This window comes from Denticeps clupeoides, unplaced genomic scaffold (genome assembly GCF_900700375.1).
Source record: "Denticeps clupeoides unplaced genomic scaffold, fDenClu1.1, whole genome shotgun sequence".
NCBI classification, from domain to species: domain Eukaryota; kingdom Metazoa; phylum Chordata; class Actinopteri; order Clupeiformes; family Denticipitidae; genus Denticeps; species Denticeps clupeoides.
The window spans coordinates 1,006,425-1,027,703 of NW_021629784.1; the positions used below are offsets into that span (position 1 = coordinate 1,006,425).

General features: G+C 42.5%; 1 protein-coding gene across 1 annotated transcript; it reads right to left on the reverse strand.

The window, feature by feature from the left end:
• Positions 1-167: 167 nt before the first annotated feature.
• LOC114774234 (F-actin-uncapping protein LRRC16A-like) lies at positions 168-20,774 on the reverse strand. Its single transcript, XM_028966162.1, has 38 exons — positions 20,444-20,774; positions 19,762-19,859; positions 14,868-14,918; positions 13,848-13,907; positions 13,485-13,606; positions 13,270-13,367; positions 12,951-13,021; positions 12,784-12,857; positions 12,507-12,582; positions 12,336-12,424; positions 11,588-11,682; positions 11,405-11,488; positions 11,224-11,327; positions 11,057-11,134; positions 10,908-10,984; positions 9,481-9,582; positions 9,329-9,398; positions 8,582-8,663; positions 8,390-8,489; positions 8,087-8,141; positions 7,779-7,951; positions 7,426-7,494; positions 6,153-6,246; positions 5,969-6,067; positions 5,699-5,827; positions 5,468-5,605; positions 5,065-5,240; positions 4,895-4,982; positions 4,512-4,652; positions 4,258-4,324; positions 3,944-4,161; positions 3,706-3,818; positions 2,273-2,765; positions 1,841-1,892; positions 1,572-1,769; positions 1,359-1,490; positions 1,094-1,240; positions 168-991 (listed from the first exon to the last, which is right to left on the reverse strand). Exons 1-38 carry the CDS (start codon positions 20,481-20,483, stop codon positions 822-824), a joined length of 4,323 nt encoding a protein of 1,440 aa, XP_028821995.1. The 5' UTR covers positions 20,484-20,774; the 3' UTR covers positions 168-821.
• Positions 20,775-21,279: the final 505 nt, after the last annotated feature.

Consider the following 21,279-nt stretch of genomic DNA (forward strand, 5'->3'; position numbering starts at 1 on the left):
TCCCACCTCCGCTCTCACAACGGGAGCGGAAAGTCAAGCAGCTTAATCATTACGAACGCCTACGGGGGCACTGAAAGCGTGAAATTACACAGAAGGGTTAAATGTAGCCTGTTTGCACGTAGAATAGAATGTTAAGCTCATTTAGTAACGACACGATGACTGCAGACCAATTTCATCCCCATTTACTGTTTACTTACTGCCACACATATACATACAGTATAAAATCCACTCAGTGCAAAGATATTGTGAATAAATTGTGTAAATATAAAATTACAATATTTCACTAATCTTTAAAAAAAAGATATTTGCACAAAGCATTAAAAACATTGCACAAATATAGAAAACCATTACCATTTCCCATGTTATACATGAAAGGAATTAAGCAAAAATATACTAAATTTAAAGTAAGTAACCTGAATTGGATGTGAGATATCATATATGAATATGAATATGAACATGTGTATACTGCTATGTACATACAGTATAATATAATGTGTGAAATGATTGTGAAAATACATTATTATTCTTTGGTCAGCACAATATATACAAATACAAATGTGTTTCCAGTGAAATACTTTACAAAATTATTTATCATATAAATTCCATCTTTCTGGTTTAGACACTGTATGTCATTACAGTGGCTTTTCACAGTCCAATATTTCAAAATATTGTATGGATGTATGCTTAGCCATGCTTAGCATAGAGCCAGAAAGCCTTTTGACCCAGAACACCGCAGAACAACACAATACATAAAATTCTAGACAATTCCAGCTATACAACTGGTGATAATGCACTTTAAAACAACAGAGTTGCTCATTCCACTACTCTCCATGCTGAGAAGTAGTTTCCTCATCTGTTTGGCCCATTCCGTCAGGCGAGGCTGGTGGTTCTGGATAGATCTCAGCTTCATCTTCAGGAACAGGGGGAAAGTCTGGTTCGTGGGTTCTGGGAGCCGGGAAATCGACTGCGTCCGCCTCAGCGAGCATTCCCACTACAATACAAAAAAGAAAATAGGCGAGAATGAAGAGCTAGTACACTCAGTCACAAGGGCACGCTGTACAAGAATTTGAAGGAATGAACTGATTGGACGGACCAGCAGCGGGGAGGGACTTGGTTCGCTGTCGCTCAGTTTCCTCTTCAGTGGGACCGGCTGAGCTGCGTAGTGATAATCGCTGTTTGGCAGCAACAGCTCTGCTCGGCTCGGCCTCCCCCTCAAAAACACTGTCCACCGTCAGCTCAACTGTTACAAACGAAAAAACAAAAATCCTACAGTAACTGTGGTGGACTTATTGTACTTCAATAATTGTCAAAAATCTGGTCTGGAAAAAGACAATAAAATGAAGAAATGAAAAACTCACCAGACGGGGGCGTTTGTGTTTCCTCATGCTCCTCAGGGCCAAGTTCTGTGACTGATGGCGCCACCTTCTGGGGGTGGGTGGGTATCGTCACCTTGGGTGATAAGATGTCACTGCATGGCTCAGGTGTTTGATCTAACACAGAAGACACAGGTCGATCTTAGACAGATAAAAAAAAAAATACGACAATGTGCGTGGAAGGTGCTGATGTTCTACCAATGCTCTTGCTGCTGCTGGTTCTAGGCCTCAGCAATCCTGAGGTTGGAGGCTCGAGGTCAGTCTTGGTCTGTTTGGGGAATTTGGAGGCGCTGCTTAATGGTTTGGAAGAAGCCTGGGGGAGGTGGGTTCTGAGTGCCGGCTCAGGTCGAGCCTCACCCAGGGTCTTCTTCTCAGTGGTGTCCTTGTCCTCTTGGCCTACCCCACACAAGTGTCAGTGAAGATGCACACCTTGGAGCTAAACTTTCACCAGGGTCTGTTACACTCACCTTGTGCTTCTGAGGATGGAGCTTTTGGGGTAGACGGAGGTACTTCCTGTACCTGTGATGCAAAAGTAAATCATTTCATTACTGTTAGTAGTGTGACTTCTGTCCAATTCAGAAAACCATATACTATACACTATACATTATCTATACATTATATAACATTTTGCAGATGTACTAAATTGGTCAGTCTTGCAGTCTTCAAGAAGCCTCCCAATATGAGCATCAGGGAATTTAATCATAAACATCAATAAACAAGGAGTGAGTGTGTGAGTGAATGGTGTGTTTGTGTGTGGGGGTGGGTGGGTGTGTGTACCCAGCCCCACCCTACGTGAGTCCTTGCCCTGTGTATTGAATATATTGTATGGGAATAAATAAAGTTAGTACAGGTAGTTCACTACATGCCATTAATATCTTGGTATAACAGTATGTACTCACCCTCAAGGCCCTCTTCTCCTGTTTGGCTCGTATCTCTGCCAGAAAGTCATTACCCATGACAGGCATCCGCCCGTGTCTCCCCATCAGGGGGCTGTTTCTGATTTTGCCCTCTGTGTGATGCTCCTCTTTATGGACAGCAGGCGTCACGTTATGATCGTGGTCAGAATCAACTTTGGCATCAGAATTTGCCTTCTGCTCAGAGGTCACTGGCTCTTCGGGAGGTGCTGGTTCACTGATGTCTGGCTGGGGTGGATGAGTCTTGGTTGTTTCTGCCACAGGGGGCAGAATAGGACTCTTAATAGGAGACTTAACAGGACTGGTGAGATCCTCTCTGGTTGGTGTGGTGACGGTGATGTGGGGTGATATGGCAGCAGCGCCATGGTTTTTTTCAGATTTGGACAAACGGGGTTTGATGAGGTTGAAGAGGCCACTCATACGTGACTCTCGCTTCCTATCCACTTCCTGAAGAGCTAAAGCCTTTGGAGCGGACGTCCTAGGAAGGAAAAGAACAAAGCCATTACAACTAAGTACATGACTTACACAAATCCTAGGGTGGAAGTAGCCTAGTGGGTAACACACCTGCCTATGAAAGACCACCAAGTCACGGGTTCAAACCCCACTTACTACCATTGTGTCAGTGAGCAATAAACTTAACCCTGAGTGTCTCCAGGGGGACTGTCCCTGTAACTAATGACTGTTTATATGCAATTAAAAAGCCATTTAAGCCTGTCATGTCATTAATATGTTCTATCCCTTATGCAGGGGATGACTGTATAAGGGATGGAACAAACCACAATGTTTGACACAACCAGGAAGTAATGTCGGCATTTTTTTATTAAAAAATAAAAAAATTCTCTGGGCGGACAAAGCATGAGAAACGGGAGGTAACATTTGATGATAAAAGTGGACAAATTCCAGATCCAACCTTCTGAGCTGCCGCTCAGGACCATAGACAGGCTATGGGAACTCATATTAATGTTGAATAATCTGACAAAGTATCTGACAAAGGATGGGCATATTCAACCCGGAAAAGCCGGCACGGCTTAGGGCACTAAAACTTCATTACCTACCTTGTAGACACACTACAGTCTGTAAACATACAGACTGCAGCCCACTGGCTGTTGTCCAGGGCTGGACATATAGATGTCGTCCATGTAAATGTAAATGTAATTGTCCACAGTTTAACAGACCAGAGGACCACCGCTGACCACATATGATTTAGGTATGGTACCATTACCAACACAAAAACATCACTGGCACTAACGGGACTTTTTCAAGTCAGTCCAAAACATGCAGCCAGCAGCCAACCTCTGGTCAGAAACTGATCTGATGAAGGCTAGAAGATGTCCCACAGCAACTGTGCTACAACATTTTGACCTGGGCGAGCAGTCTGTTATGAACTGAGTGTGATGTGTAAGGTTCCGGTGATTCACCTTATACTGAGTTTGATAACTTTCTTAAAGAAGAAATCATCGACTCCCTCATCCACCTTCCCCACAAGTCCATTCTGATCAACCTCTGGTGCAGGGGCAGTACTGGTAGTCAGCTGGAGACCAAAAAATAATTATAAAATTGTAGAGTAGGCAGATAAAATGGAGACAGACTGTACATTAAATTCTTTATCATGAAATAAACTAATTAGCTGTGCATCACGGACACTGGGGTTCTTACAGGGGCTTTTTTGCCTTTAATGTTCTTGCTTCTCTTGGGTCGAAGTCTTGTGATGTGCTGCAGTTTGGACGGCTCTACAGAGGGGAGCTCCCCAAAGAACCCAGAGGCCTTCTTCTCTTGCTTGGGAGGAGGGGATGGAGGAGGAGGAGAAGGAGGTGGAAGGTCTTCAATGTGAATGGGGACGTCTTCCAGAGCCTTGTCCAGGTCAAACTCCAATTCTGTTGGAAAGAGAACCAGACCAGTTTGAGAAACATCTAAGACACTCAGCAGTTAATATGTGAATGGCTCAGTCCTTCAAGGTATATTTTTCCTACCAAAAGCTACAGACACGGGTCTTGTCATCCTCACTAAGATGCTCTTTCTCTTGGACTTTGGTGTCAGCTGGAAAACATAGATTCAAAGAGAACAACAATCAGAGAAGCATTTCAATTTCCTTTACACAAAAAGTAAATATGTATTTATGCATATAGCTGCAAATTTATTTTCTGAGCTGTATGTCTACTATTAGTAATATTAATATTAGTATTAGTAATAATATTTGTAGTATTATACAGTTGATGGACCATACCAGACAGGATTCCAGGTCTTCAGTAGTTTCCATCTGTACTGGAACCTGATCCTCAGGTTGCATTATGGTCTCCTCCAGCACCTCCGTCTCCTGCGAGTCGTGGTGGAGAAGAGGCTGCCCTTTCCTGCTCAGATGCTCCGCCTGGAGATGGATAGACAGAAAACATTAAAACAGTTCAATAGTTAATGCCATGAACTTACTGCTTTAACAAAATATACAGGGCAAATGAAATTATAGCATAAAGTTAATATATCAATGCTGGTTTTAAAGAGGGAAAAAAATCTGTTTCAGGAGTCCAGAACATTTACATTTACATTAAAATCATGCAGGACTAATGCATCATACAGCCAACAGAAAGGAGAGGTAAGAATGTGGCTACTTACGAGTGTGTGCTGAGAGTATGAGAGAGACTCTAAAATTTCATCCACAATTCGGTCCGAGAGAAACGACGCCATACTCAGCTTGACCTCGCTGTGGGCATATAAAAATTACATCTGTACACTGATGCTAAACCTCACACCAGTCAGAATTCCTGATCACTGCACAGTCCCACCTGATTTTATTCATAATATCAACTCCAGACTGGTCCAACAAGGTGGTGGCCACAAAGTCTTGAGGTACAGCCATCTTCCCCGAGGTGGTTCGCATCAGTTCCTGCCGCAGATTAGCCTGCTTCACCACGTTGGGGCACAAACCCTCGGCAGTATCTACCATTGACTGAAGCAAGTTCTGAAAAAGTGAGACAAGGACAATTGTAATGGCCTTAGTTTAAGATTGACTGTCAAATTTCTACAATAAATAGTTCTCTACAATTTTTGTCAATTCCTCCTTTGGGCAGCAGTGGGCAGCAGAGTTACACATTTGAATTTTTATTATTTCCTCACTTGATCTACCACCTATCATCTTTTCCCAGACTCTATGCTAATAAAAACAAAGGCCAGGGTCCATAACGGTACCTGCAGCTGCTCCTCCATGACTTTAGTAACCTCCCCAGCCATTGATTCAAGTTTGTCTTGGATGGGTCCCATGTGTGGTCCTTCGCCCGCTGTGTTCCCATGTGAGGAAGTTCTCAAATAGTACATTGTGGGCAGGAGCTGGGTGTAGTAAAAACAAAGAATGAGTCAGAGCAGTGTGGTCCTTTTCCACTGGAACAGAAGCTCTCCGTGAGGAACAAAACTGGGCCTCACCCTTTTCGAGTTCCTGGCATCCTTCATGAGGTTCTCTGCCAACCTCATGTCGGCCTGTATAGCATCAATTTTATTGTATCTCAGGGAGTTCAGATGATCCTGCACCTTCACACACATTCTGTCAATCATCTAGAAAAACCCAGAGAATAAGAGCAGGGATTTTAAACTCACTTTGGTTACCAGACATCTTACCATAAGGTTGTGTAACTCTAGATGCAGACAGATGGAGAAATAACTCTTGGAGACTATTTAGATGTTGCAACAACTGACCTGCTGTGTGGTTGTCGTGACGATGCCTTGCTGTAGTCGGTAGGCTTGCTCCTGCAGGTATTTTCGTGTCTCGTGATTCCTCAGAAGGCACTGCTCCATCTGATACATCGAGAAAGACACAATCAGCACCTTGTTGGTCTCTGACCTTCACCACGCAGACAATGACACCGATTGGCTTTCTGACCTTCAGCAGAGCATCTTCAGTCTTCTCTGGGTTAGCCTTGAGAGCCTGTGCTGCATCAATGATGGGTACAGGCATGAAACGGATGGTGTAGTTTCTGAAAGGCATATCAACGCTGATGAATACACTACATTAAAATGCCTGAGACTTCAACTTCTTTGGGATGCCTATGATAATGGTCAAGTACAGTATATCCGGAAAGTATTCACAGCGCATCACAACACCCCATAATGACAATGTGAAAAAAGTTTACTTGAGGTTTTGGCAAATTTATTAAAAATGAGAAATCAAATGTGCATAACTATTCACAGACTTTGCCATGAAACTCAAAATTGAGCTCAGGTGTCTCCTACTTTCCCCTGATCATGTTTCTGCATCTTAATTAAAGTCAGCCTGTGGAGAAAACAGTTGATTGGACATGATTTGGAAAGACTATATAAGGTCCCACAGTTGACAGTTCATGTCGGAGCACAAATCTGCATGAAGTCAAAGGAATTGTCAGAGACAGGATTGTCTCCAGGCACAAATATGGAGAAGGTTACAGAAAACCTTCTGCTGCCTTGAAGGTCTGAATTAGCACAGTGGCCTCCACTGTGGAAGAAGATCAAAACCACCAGGACTCTTCCTAGAGCTACCTAAGGGCCACCTAAACTGAGGGGGAAAAGGGCCATAGTCAGGGAGGTACATGGTCCCCAATGGAGCTCCAGAGGTCCTCAGGCCTGTATGATAGAGTGGCCAGACAGAAGTCACTCCTTAGTAAAAGGCACATGGAGTTTGCCGAAAAGGCACCTGAAGGACTCTCAGACCATGAGAGACAAAATTCTCTAGTCTGATAAGACAAAGATTAAACTTTTTGGTGTGAATGCCAGGCGTTACATTTGGAGGAAACCAGGCACCGCTCATCACCAGGCCAATACCAACCCATAACCGCATAACGATAACTGCAGTAACAGAGACATCCTGCCTGAAAACCTGCTCCAGAGCTCTCTTGAACTCAACGGTTCATCTTTCAGCAAGACAACGACCCTAAGCACAAAAGGAGTGGCTTCAGTACAACTCTGTGAAGGTCCTTGAGTGGCCCATTGTCATTATGGGGTGTTGTGTTTAGAATTCTGAGGGAAAAAATGCATTAAATCAATTGTGGAATAAGGCTGTAACTTAATAAAATGTGGATACGCTGTGAATACTTTCCGGATGCATTGCATCTTTAAATCTTACCCAGCCCTAAACACTCCTAAATATAAATGTATATGTGCATGAGATAATTGGTGTATACTTCTCTAGAGCAGCTGCCACATCCTGCAGACCTTGTGGACTAATATTGTTCCGGTCCCATACAACAGTCCTGTAAAATAAATACATAAAAAATATACATAATATCATACATAATATACACACAAAACAGGCACCGTAGTGTAAGGGACTTAGTATGAACATGAATCCCATGCTGCCAAGGACACACTACACTTTCAAAGTGTCTTGCTCAGGGACAGAATGGTAGTAAGTGGGGTTTGAACCTGTTACTTTGTGGTCTTCTGGTTCATAGTTCTGTGTGTTACCCACTAGACTACTACCACCCTATGAACCCCCTATGAAGGTCACGAGAACACCTTGGAATCCTCTCCTGACCTGAGCTTTGTGTTGATCTGCAGGGCTTTGGCCAGCATCTTGGCACCCATGTCACCCATCCCGTTGCCACTGATGTCCAATTTGGTGAGGCTGGTGTTGCTTCCCAGTGCGTTCAGCACAATAGACAGGTCACCTTTCAGCTTAGAGTCGGCCAACGAGAGAGACGTCAGGGGCTGAGGGAGGAAGGGGAGAGCAGGAGAAAAGTTTTCTTTGAAGTTTTTTCTAGGTTTCTAGGTGAAATGTGAAATGAAGGTTTGGCATAATAACGACCTGGACAGAGGGTTTAAGAGAGGAAATAAAATACATACAGATTCCTCTTCCTGAATCATGTGCACCAAGTTACTGAGGACCTGAACCAGATTTCTGTGTAAAGACAAACAAAAACAAAAAAAACAATCTTTTTACATTCTATTTTCTTTGTTCAAGAATGTTTAATTCCAAACTTCTCATAAACAAATTATCATATCAATCATGGCTTTGGGGATAGGGTTGGAATTAAGGCTAGGGTTAGATGTCCAACCATCCCTTCAGCAAGAGGTTTTTTGCCATGTTGGGAACAAAGTTTGTGTTGGTATTATTACAAAAACATGTGCCAAAAGACTGAGCCATACTTTGACTTGATGTTGTTTAAGTTCTTCCCTAGTGAGAGGTGTCTGATGGAACGGTTCTTGGACAACCAGACCAAAAGGGTTGTCAGATCAGTGTCAAAACCTGGAAAACATTCAAGGTTCAATCCAACTCTGCGAACCTCAACAACCATCAACACCATAACCTACAACAGGTCAGATGAAACAGACACTCACCGTTATCTGAGATATCCAGACTTGAGATGTTGGGAATTTCGGCAATGCAACCCTCCAGAATCTGGGCGCCTGCTGACCTCAACTACAAAACCAGAAGAATTTGAGCCAGCATATCGGCCAAAACACCCAAGATGACACAGACCAGATTTTTATATGCTCTGTAAATCAGGTTGGAAACATCAAATGAAAATGGTCAACCCAGAGGGCATACAGAACTGGAAAGACCTCAGTATACAGGGTACAGCCAATGGGATAAAACCTTCTCTCAGGAACCCATCATTCACCATGTATTTGAGGAATCAGCCACAGAATGTGTGACCTGAAAATCAACTCTCTTATCCAACAGACAGGAGGTAGAATTACCGGGGAAACAGCAGAGTCCACTTCCACAGACTCCAAAGGAAATAAATTCAGATCAAATCATCTCAGTGCCATTTAAAACATGAACCAGTAATTCTTCCTGTTATATACTAATTTTGTGTGTAATGGCATTAGCTCTGCTTGCTCATTGATGCATTATATTTCAAATCGTTTCATGCCCAAAAAATTGCTGTGATGAATGTAGAAACGTTAGTCACGCAAATGAATCTTCTCACTTATTCAGATGAAATATGTAAGCCGATCACACGAAAGCCCAAGGCACAGAACGAAGAGGGGAAAATTAAATTTAAAAAGAGTAAATATAAAAAAGTAATCAGACAGTCAGGGCCAGTGGATATTCAGAATTTCTTCCAGGCTCAGTCTCACCTCACAACTGCTCAGGTCCAAGGACACTTCTTTGAGGTTCGGGTTGCTGGCCAGGCCAAGCAAAAGAGCCCTGAGAAAACACATTAAGATGATATGAGCTGTTGATAAGGGGAGGACACTAAACTGTGCAATGAATGTGTTAGGTAACTCACTTCAGGGCTTCCATGGGGAATCGAGTCCCAGAAAAGTTTATGCTGCTCAGCGATGAGGCACTGTTGAAAAATTGCTTGAAAGGTGTAATATCTTTACCCTTCCTGTAAAAGGAATATATGGGGGGAATAAAAGTGGAACATGTTATGTGAACTCAACAAAGATACAAGATGCCTTTATATGAGTCCCCAAGCATTATGTCTATAATACAGTACAGGCCAAAAGTTTAGACACACCTTCTCATTCAATGTGTTTTCTTTATTTTCATGACCATTTACATTAGTATGTTCTCACTGAAGGCATCAAAACTATGTACTTAACAAAAAGTGGAGACCTGGCCTCCACAGTCACCGGACCTGAACCCAATCCAGATGGTTTGAGGTGAGCTGGACCGCAGAGTGAAGGCAAAGGCAAAAGTGCTGAACACCTCTGGCAACTCCTTCAAGACTGTTGGAAAACCATTTCAGGTGATGACCTCTTGAAGCTCATTGAGAGAATGCAAAGCAGTAATCAAAGCAAAAGGGTGGCTATTTTGTGACATGTTTTCAGTTATTTCACCTTTTTTTGTTAAGTACAAACTCAACATGTGTTCATTCATAGTTTTGATTCTTCAGTGAGAATCTACCAATGTAAATGGTCATGAAAATAAAGAAAACACATTGAATGAGAAGGTGTGTCCAAACTTTTGTCCTGTACTGTAATTCTTTGAAAACTGTTGTGTCCCCTTAATATGTTTATCATAGCGATGTCCCTATCTACAGGTAAAAGTGATTCTGAAGGGTTGATCAGAATGAGAAAGACTGAACAGCAATCTCCACCACCACCATCATAAACAAACGAATGGCGCCTCCACTACATCTACAATTGTTAAGTGTTTCACCAAAATAACAAAGTTGTCTTTAGCCAAATGTACACTGCCAGTCAAAAGTTTGGATGCACCACTTTGTGGTGGTTATGGAGACTAAGATGGAGCCATTTTGAAGAATCCAACACAAGAAAGTTCTTATTTTAGTAGGAGAAGTATGTTTGAATGAATGTTTTTTCAGAGTTGCCTTCGTGGCTGCTTTGTCACTATCGTCATCATCAAAAGCCACTTCATAAGATGCTAATTAACATGAGTGAATGATAAGAAAGTTCAGTATAAACCTTCAGGACTTTTGGAAACAGTCCCCATTGTCTAACTTAAAGTGGTGGATAGAAGACAACAGTATGAAATGCTGCCATCACAGCAAAAGTTCCCTGATTTGGAAAGACTCTAATGTTCAACTGTTTTGCCTTATTTACTATTTTTTGTTTATTACATAACCTCATGTGTGTTATCTCATAGTCCTGTGTCTTCAGTTTTTGTTCTATAATGTAAAAATGCATGAACCATAAATGAGTGTGTCCAAGCTTCTGACTAGTAAACACAACATGGTATGAATCTCACCTCTGAGAAAAGACACTTTTTGACATGTTGAGGACAGAGAGGGTCTTCACACAACCACGAAAAAGTGAGGCACAGATCTGAAGTCAACATAATAAAAAGACTGTTAATGTTGTTCAAATGAACCAAACCAATCTAGTCAAGTGACTCACCAGATCTAAAGGGCAACTGCAGTTAGACAGGTCCAACGTCTGTATATTATTTTGCTGGCCCAGGAAATTGCAGAGGTACTTTAAAAAAAAAAAAAAGAATCATGTTTGAAAAGAACATACTTCATTTTCGGTGCAAATGATCAGTCAACCAACTTCAGAAGACATACCTGAAGATCATCACCCCTGAGAGAATTTCCAGAAAGGTCCAGGTGAGTGAGGGTTGTGAAGATCGATGTTTTAGCACTCAGCGACTGACCAAGTATATTAATCCCTGACAGCAAAAATTAAAGTCAGAATATTTCCAAGAGAATATTATGATCGTTAGAAACAAAAAAAAAGTGATTATACCTTTGGGGGAGAGTGAATTTCTTGAGAGGTTCAAATGTTTGAGTGCCGTTTGTTTCACTAAAGACGTCCTCAGGACATCGACACCTGGCTCAGCCACAGATCAGAAAGTAGAAGAATATGAATGACAAGCACATTTTGAAACATGAAACATTGGTGTTTCATTGGTGGAATTATTTTTTGTACCCTTGTCTTCCAGTGAATTGTTGGCCACGTTAAGGGTGTGAAGGGCTGATCTGGGGTTCTCACTCAGGGCACTGGCAAGTCTCTGAGCAAAATCCCTGTGTTGACGCAGAATAATTTATTATCCACTGATTTGCTCAGTTACAAAACAAAGAGGTCCAGTATTTCACGGTCAGAAAATTCCACCCAAGGATTTTGATTCAACCAAATCCCAGCGCAGAAAGAGTCAATGGGTTGGTTGTAGAAAACAGAATGATGTACAGAATGATGTACAACATGTACGATGTACAGAATAACATGAGTCTTCTTTAGACCAATAGCCAACGGCCTATACTAAACCATAATTACTGCCAACCTTCAATTGCAGGAAATATAAGAACAGAAATTTTTGTTTAGAAAGAATAAAAACAGGATACATTTTTACTACTATGTTACAACTACTATACTACAGCAGGTGTCATTTATCAGTCACTCTTCAGATTGTAATGTACCATTTGACACTGGTGTGCATGAGGCCAAAGGCTTGTTGAATTTCACACTGGTCACAAAAAATCTTGTCCATTAACTCTGTACTATTAGTTTAGAACCACTTTTTTAAGATATATAGGAAGCCACGTGTCACTCAAGACTGAATCAGTTGCATTGTGTTTGTGTTAAACTGTCAAAATGGAGGACAGAGTGTTTCACTAAAACATTATCACAGCAGTATTTTACCAAAGGGTACAAAAATTCAAAGGCGCAAAACACTCACACTTTGAGGCAGACATTCTCCAAGACCAGTTCTTCTAGTCTGCTAGAGCAAGCCACAACACGAAGGATCTGTTCACACAAATCTGCAGACTGGGGGAGCAATATATCGGCAGACATTAATGGCTGTACAGACAACGAAGGCTACAACTTGTGAGGTAAAAATTAGCCGTACCAGCTTGTAATCCTTGACGGAGAGTTTAGTGAACCACTGGTTATACTCCAGAACTGCAATAACGGACACCAAATCCCTGTTGAAAAAGGCAAATAAATGAATATTACCTAGTGCACATAATATTTTGGAGTTTAATAATATTATTTATGACTATAATGTCTGAGGATACACATTTGATCATAAAATGTATAGAAGTTGTTAGTGAGTTAACCCGTTACACAAAACTGAAAAATGTGATCCTTCAGACACTTTGATCATAACGTTTTAGTTAACTAACCTGTTATCAAGATGAATAAAATCTTGTAAGTTCAGTTCCCGGGTGTCTTGTGTTAAATATATTGTATCCACATCCTGGACAGTGACATTTAAAAAGTGGATTATCAATCTAAAAAAAGAACTAAAACTGACTTTTGCTATTTGTATGAAAGTATTCTTATTACTGACCCACTGCACTTCCTCTCTGTAGGGAAGGCCTCTCTGATCACAAATACAGAAGTACATCAGAGAGAAGCCACCTGGAAAAATAAGATGTAATGTCCATAGCTTGACACAAAATGCAGGTTGTGAATTTTAAATGTCATCGTTCTAATGATTAGTTTAATTCTAGTTGATTGACTAGCTGAAACTGAATTATTAAATAGATTTTCCTTATTTCCAGTACAAATGATCAACTTGAAATCAACAATGAAAATCTTGATGGCTGCATTGCCACAGTGAATTAAGCTCCAGGGGGAGAATCTCCCACATCATTTCAGTACTTTACCACATGGGCCTGAATCTGCCGGGGCTTGTTCTTCCCAGTGAGTTTGTAGCGCAGTGATCCTCTCCTCAGGCTTTAATGAAAGCTTCCCCATGGCCTCCCTGACAAACGTGAGAAAAGTGATCAGTCTCAAACATATTTAAATGATACTGGCTAAATGCCGGCATTAACTCAAGACCAATGTAAAGACAGATAAGGCGAGAGCCAGAAAGACCTACACTGGGGACAGACCAGGGCAGATCCTCTGTAGATTGCTGCCTATTTGGGCCACCACCTCATCCACCTCCTCTGTCCCAGTGAGCTTCAGTGACATCTGGCCTCTTTCATGCTTCAGTGTCAACTGCAGGTGGCGCCACAGACAAACAGACAATCTGAGAGGTGAAGTGCTGCCCAAGTTTCATGTTACCCAAATTAGGAGAAACGTTAATAGAACTTCCTACATTTCACCAAACCACAGTCTACAAGGGCAGTCAACACATTTAAAGTATTTGTATTTGTAACATGGGGTGGTTTCTATTAACAATGAACGAGAATGAGCCTGATGCAACCTGGTTTGCAAAATCCCTCCAGTCATTACTGACCTGATCAGGCTTGTGGCTCACGATTCCCTGAATATCCAAGTAATTAAATGCTTGCTCAACCTGTGGGGATATCACAGAGGGTCACCGTGTCACAGCATGAAATCCTTTGAGGTAATAATGACAGTTATACATGAAGCGTCTAAGATCAAAACTGTTCCTTATGCCATTTCAGTCAAATAAATCAACATAGAATTAAGGACTGATGTCGGGCTGCAGACAAGATGAAATAAGTGAAAGTAAAACGTGAACGTGAGTCATGTGTGGTTTCTTTATTTTGCAGTTTAATGAGACATAAAATCCCCCCACACACCCACCCACAGAAGCACAGGCAGAACCGCCAGACCAAGGTCAAACTAATTCGAGTCCTTTCTCTTCCTGAGTACAAACGCAAGAGGAATGCCCCCCGTCCAGATGTTTCAGTGTGGTCATTGTCTGCTTTCTCTCCTCCCTGACTTCCCACTGACTCTCATAACACCGGCGCCTCCTCCGCGCTGTCTATTCATCTTCCAACTTTTACGTTATTTTGTTGTCGTTTAGTCACTTCTGTGGTCTGACTGTATTTTCAGACAATGAGGTCCACTGAGAACATCATCCTGAAAGTCCTTTTGAGTCCAAACACATCACAGACACACTGGTGCACGGCTGACTTTTGCAGCTGTGGGAAAAGGGAGAAAAAAACAAGCCTGGAATGATTTTGGAGGGGGGAAAAAATCCTTGGGAAAGGGGGTGAGGGGCTTCGCTGGGACTCGTTCCAAGCACAGTCGTGCCAGAGAGAGATTCCACAAGTCTCTGAAAGCAGGCAAGGGCATGCCCAGAGGTTGAGGCTTGAAAATAATATTCAGCGGGACTACTCCTACTCTCCAACGCATAGGCAGTGGAGAACCTGCGCTTCGGACTAGCAGCGGAGCAAAAGGACGGCAGTGTGAATCCACATTCGATTCAGAGTTTCAGATCTATGATTGTTCTCTCCAGCCCATTTCCTTCACGTTGTAGACAGTGCGGTACTGTTACGTTGCCTACCTTGGACGGTATGCGTGCAGTCAGCAGGTAGACTCTATGAGAGGCTAAAGCCTGTTGAAAAAGAGAAAGGGAATTATTTACAGTATACAGTATCTCACAAAAGTGAGAAAAAAACTCCCATTTTTTAAAATATTTGATTATATCTTTCCTTGGGTCAACATTTCCTTGGGTCAAGATATGACACTTTAATAGAATGTAAAGTGGTCTGTGTCCAGCTTGTATAACTGAGTAGATTTGCTGTCCCCTCTAAATAACTAAACACACAGACATTAGTGTCTAAACCGCTGGTAAGTGAAAGCACGGTGGCCAGGACCACACAGCGGGACAGTTTAATGGGACAGTTCCCTCTCAGAACAGGCCTCGCCATGGTCCACCAATGAAGTTGAGAGCACGTGCTCAGCATCATATTCAGAGGTTTCATACATCAGAGGGTCAGAGGTCAGCCTTTCAGGGTCAGACCAGATGCCGCACACTGCATCAAATCGGTCTGCATGGCTGGTGTCCCAGAAGGAAGCGTCTTCTATAGATGGTGCACAAAAAAAGCAGTTTGCTTAAGCCAGTCAGACTAAGGACATGACCAAGACCAACTTATTTGGTTCAGATGGTATAAAACAAGCGTGATGGCAACCAGGTGAGGAGAACAAAAAACAAGTCTGTCTTGCCTAGAGTCCAGCATGGTGGTGGGAGTGCCATGGTTTGGGGCTGCGCACGGATGGCACCGTGTACCGTGAGCGTGCAGAGCATGATCTCCTCCCTTTGGAAACTTGGCCGCAGGGTAGTATTCCAACATGATAACGACCCCAAGCACACCTCCAAGACGAAAACTGGCTTTCTAAAGAAACGGAGGGTGAAGGTGCTGGACTGGCCAAGCATGTCTCCAGACCTGAACCCTTTTAAGCATCTGTGGAGCATCTTCAAACGAACGGTGGAGGAGCGCAAGGTCTCTAACATCCAGCTCTGTCATATCATCACGGAGAAGCGGAAGAGGATTCCAGTAGCAACATGTGAAGCTCTAGTGAACACAGTCCAAAAATCAAACCAAAGCTTCTCACGATGGAATTCCGATTGATTACAAGATGCACCTCAACCATTTCCCTTCTTTTGAAGTTGTCCTATAAAATGCCAACCTTTTATTATATCTTTTGGCAGCAGCTCCAGACTATACCTCAACTTGAGCTTTATTGTCATTTAAGCAGCGCAAAGTGAAACGAAACAACGTTTCTCCGCATCCTGGTGCTACATGTAACATTTAATCTAACACAAAGTGCAAACATGGGACACAGGCAGCACAAGACTAGCCTTAACAAAACAGGCAGACAACAAAGAAGATGGACGGTGCTAAACAAGTGAATTGTAAGGTGAAACATATCATCGTTGAAGAAAACCAGATACGACATGAGGAATCCTTATTCTAGACCAACTGATTTAAAAATGCAGCAAACACTGAAAAGTCCAGCACGGATAAAACACAATACTTCAACACTTTAATTGAGGCTTTCACAGAACATCGGATTATGTCTAAGGAACTGAACGCAATCGAAGCAAGTACGGCTTGTGCAACATTTGAAACTCATCAACAACATGGCTGTTCCTCCCCTCCTGTGCTAAAATTTCCCAAACAGTCCATTACGTACAACCAGCAGGCTCGAGTTTCCTCCCTTAGAATCCTCACCTTTCAACAGTTCTTTACAGCCTGTGGGCGCAATCTCACAATAAATCATGTACGTGAAAATCTGGACAGTTTAAGGGCTGCATGACTATATCTAACAACATTTCAAATTACCCAGTACAGGCAGTCATGCAGTCATGCACAGTTCAAAGTGAGGTTTGCTTCTAAAGACCACAATGCTGGCTTACACTGATTCTTCTGTTTCCAGTTCGGCCAAATTTGATGAAATAAACATATAGAAAAAACATATTGAAAAACAATAGAGCCAGTAGCACTTTAAACAAGAAGCGAAATGCCAGAAAATTCTCTTGACTCGAGTACAGATTCTCAGTCAGAATAGGCCTGTTTGACTCAATACGAACCATTCAAACTATACAATTATAACAGGCTTTTCACATTGACAGCATTTATCTGACACCCTCATCTGAGTAACCTAGTGGGTAACACACTCACCTATTAACCAAAAGAACACAAAGTCCCAGGTTCAAACCCCACTTACTACCATTGTGTCCCTGAGTGAGCAGGGGGGGACTGTCCCTGACACTACTGATCGTAAGGCGCTCTGAATAATGGCATCTGATAAATGTTAATAAATGCTGTAAATGTAACTGTTATTCTGACTTACAATCAGTGGGCGTGACTCTCATATCCTCAACATCGATATAGTTTACTAGTGTAACACACTGTTCTTACTGCATCTGGAATCTATGGAAAGTAACTGGAAAGCAGGAAACTGTTCAGGTCAACTGTACATGTGAACACGAAACATTTCTACCCCAAATCTTTAATTATTTGAACCAGAGAACCCATTTCATTCTTGAACAGGTCAGTCATGTGCTTCTTAATTTCATGTTGCTTTTGTTATATTCATATTCATGTGGTTACTTTTCCTGCAGAGAAAAAAGTATACCATACAAAGACTTCAAAAAGCATGTTATCCATATTATTACGATTCATGAAGTCATGCGTTATTATTACTTATCGCATGCATTATATAAAAATCAGATAAAATCCAAAAACCAACTGAATTCAAAGGAAACTACTGTATGGATGCACAAGGTCTGGGCCTTATCCAACATTCCTCATAGAATAAAGATTTCCTGCAGAACTGGCAGAAGCACTGCCTGCTCAAAAACGGCATCTTATTTTACAAACTCGGGCCCCGGCGGTCACCTGTATAAAACAAAAAAATATTGCAGTAGTAGCCAGACCCAAGTACAAGAGCCCATAAAATAACACTTACAAAAATGACTGCACATACTGCAGTATGAGCTGGACAATCCCATTACAGACTGAGCTCATCCAGGTAATTCTGCAGATGGAAATATTTGGATTTATTTAGTACAATCGATTTTGGTAAGTTTAGATGTACAACGGTCTTATTACATAGACACAACAACACACTTAATATAAATATGTTACTGCACTCTGTCTGTGTGTTTGGACGTGTGGAGTAAAAGTCAGTCCCCAAACTCAAATTGCCAACTGCAAATGACTTTGCGGTGGACATGGAACACAATCTGCTGTCAAGTCACAGCAAGACATGCAAAGATGGTGAAAGAACATAAAGGAAATACAGCAAAGCCTTTAAAATATCTACCAACCAATCTCTTGTGCTGGTAGATGGTTTAAAGCCATGTACACACTCTAAAGCTGGTCAAACTAAACATTCAGCCAGAGGACACACAAACCGTAGTCTGTAACATGCTCATATCTTGTCCAAAATGACAGTCACTAAAATATGAATCTTTTCATACCCTGTGTTTGGAAAGTAGCATGGAACATTAACTTTTTACTAAAATACAACTCTAATTGAATAGCATATTAAAGTTGTATTTTAGAAAAAGTTAAATGTTCCATGCAACTTTCCAAACATGAATGTGTATGAAAACATTCATGTTTTTGTGACTATGAACCAGAAGACCCAGGTTCAAATCCCACTTACTACCATCGTGTCCCTGAGCAAGACACTTAACCCTGAGTGTCTCCAGGGGGGGACTGTCCCTGTAACTACTGATTGTAAGTTGCTCTGGATAAGGGCGTCTGATAAATGCTGTAAAAATGTAAAATACTACGAAAAAAAAAAAACGAAAATTTATAAATGGTGCTAGTTCTGCCTTTATAATCCTTTCATGGCTACAGCCCCATCCATGCAAGTATTCATTAATCCAAGATATACATAGGAAATAATAATCATCATCACCTTCATATTATTATGATTATTATCCTTAAGGCATAATAATGCATAAATAAAAGCACCACAATGCTGTTAGGTGGTCTTAGATGAAAACAGAACTAAAACTGATAGGTCAAAGCTGAACAAACCAGTTGGTCATGCTGGGTTTCTTTTTTTTGTGTGGACTTAGTCGCTTAACAACATGATTTTTTACTTAACGACATTATCAACTTTTACCCTTAGGTAAAAGTCCTGGTTACCTCATCCAATCAGGGATCTCAAAGATCAGATCAGCCCATTCACTGCAGTGAATAGGTGACTTCATTACAAAAGGGAGTGGTGCAAGGCAAAGAATGGGGGGATCTGCTGCACGCAGCCATTTAACATGGCCTGGAGGGAGACGCCACTGCCAAACCACACCCGATTCTTTAAACACACTCCACCATTAACAAGCCACGGCTCTTATCAGTTCAATAAAGCCAGACGTACAACTCAGTCCTTTTTGCTGCTGACGGCCGGCCTTCTGCTCTTTTTCAGTCCCCGCCGGTGACACACATCTCGGCCACGGGAATAAAAGCCGTCTGTTTCCCCAAAAAGGAGACTAAAAGAAACGAGTAGATGCATGAAACCTGAAACTAGTCTCGGCCCCGCAAAACACATCCGGCCAGATTGCTCTGCCTCTTGCACGGCGAAGGCAGGAACTTAGCGGGTGAGGATTCCAATGGCCATCAAAATGTGAGTCCGGAGGCTCTTGGCCCCCACAGGGTGCACGGAGATACGGTGTGATAACAAAAACACGCAGCCTGCTGTCTTGCCGTCCTTTGTTCTGCTGTTTGCTCGTCCCAAAGTCCCGATCCTTTTTAAACCACTGCATATGAATAATGGAGTCGATATCCTCCTCGGCAATATGTAAAATTATTAAAACAGACAACAAACGTGTATCTTAAAAGAATCAGTCGCCCTAATAATGAAAGGTATACCGCCTCAACTTAACCTTTTTATTATAAATATGGAATTTAAGGGTTTCCAGCCATCAAGTGGCATCGTACCAGGACCCTGTTCTCCAGCTTGTCGGCCTTGACCTCCAGCTTAACCATCTTCTTAAGGGAGATCTTGAGCTTCCTGCCGATGGCATCTCTCACGCTCTCTTAAATGAAAAAAGAGAGGGGGGGGGGGGGGGGGGGGGGGGGGGACAAATGGGAAATAAATGAAGCAACACAAATGAAATGTTTTTTTTGTTTTCCTGAACTAGTCAAAAGGCCACAGTGAACCCCGAATTGCCATAACACTCATCCTGGTCGCTCAGGAGGCGTCCCACCACAAAAAAAAAAAAAAAAAAAATCACATCACTTCACTCATCCATCCCACGTTCAGGGATCAGTTCCCCTGGATCACAGGGAACTTCTTATTCCACACATGGACACAGTCCGGGCCGGAACCCAGGCAAGAGGCTGCATGTTTTCATCCTTAATCTTTTTCCCACTGCAGGTCTTCACCTGACGTCACTCTCAGGAATCCTGCCCTTTGGGATAGTTTATTCGCAACTGCTTCATATCGAAAATATATCGTTTTATCTTTATCTTTGCAAGTCCTGTCAAAGTTACTAAAATGTTAATTGGTGTGTTCATTTTAAGAAAACCACACCAGTGCTGCGAACAGCAGTGCACCATGTCCCGCCCGGACCGTGGGAAGGTTTCTGAAATAAAAGTTATTTAAACCACCGCGACTCACCCGCTAGCTCCTTGGAGACGTCTGGCCGCTCCTCGCTCATCTCGACAGCTTTGCTTGCGAGCTTGACACCGGGAAAAGTCCAGGAGCGCCGGAACGGCGGCGCAGGCGACGTGAACGTCCGGCTTCTCCTCACCCAGGTGTGTTTGTTCCCCGGAGCCGCGCTCACGCCGGCCGCTTCGCCCGGAGCCTGGCCCACGCACAATATCACATCGCCGAATGGTGTTAGGTAAAGAAGGTGAAGAGGGTGAAGAAACGGCGCAGGGGTACGTTTTGCATTAGAAGAAGGTCCCGGAAGGCGACACTTTGTTTTGTCGGAGTCTCTTCCTTTCCTATAATCCGCTTCTGCTGGTGGGAAACGGGGATTTGGAGACGCCTAGTGGCGCTTTGCTGTAATGACAAAATTGAGCTCATATATGAAGTGATTGTCATTGTGCAGCACAGCACACGGTGCCACGGTGAAATGTGTCCTCTGCTTTTAACCACCACCCTTGGTGAGCAGTGGGGACCATGACAGGCGCCCCGGGAGCAGTGTGTGGGGACGGTGCTTTGATCAGTGGCACCTCAGGGGCACCTTGATGGTTCGGGATTCAAACCCGCAACCTTCTGACTACGGGGCCGCTTCCTTAACCGCTAGGCCACTACTACCCCATATGCAAGAACAGTCAAAAGTCAAAAGATTGGATGCACCTACTAATTTATGGGTCTTGAAAAATCTGGTGACACAGAACTATAAAAAAAAAAGTGAAATAATGCAAGACAAAATTTTGCAGAATTGAGTCTCTCCAAATCAGGGAGCTTTTCCTGTGATGGCAGCATTTCACACTCTTGTCTTCTCT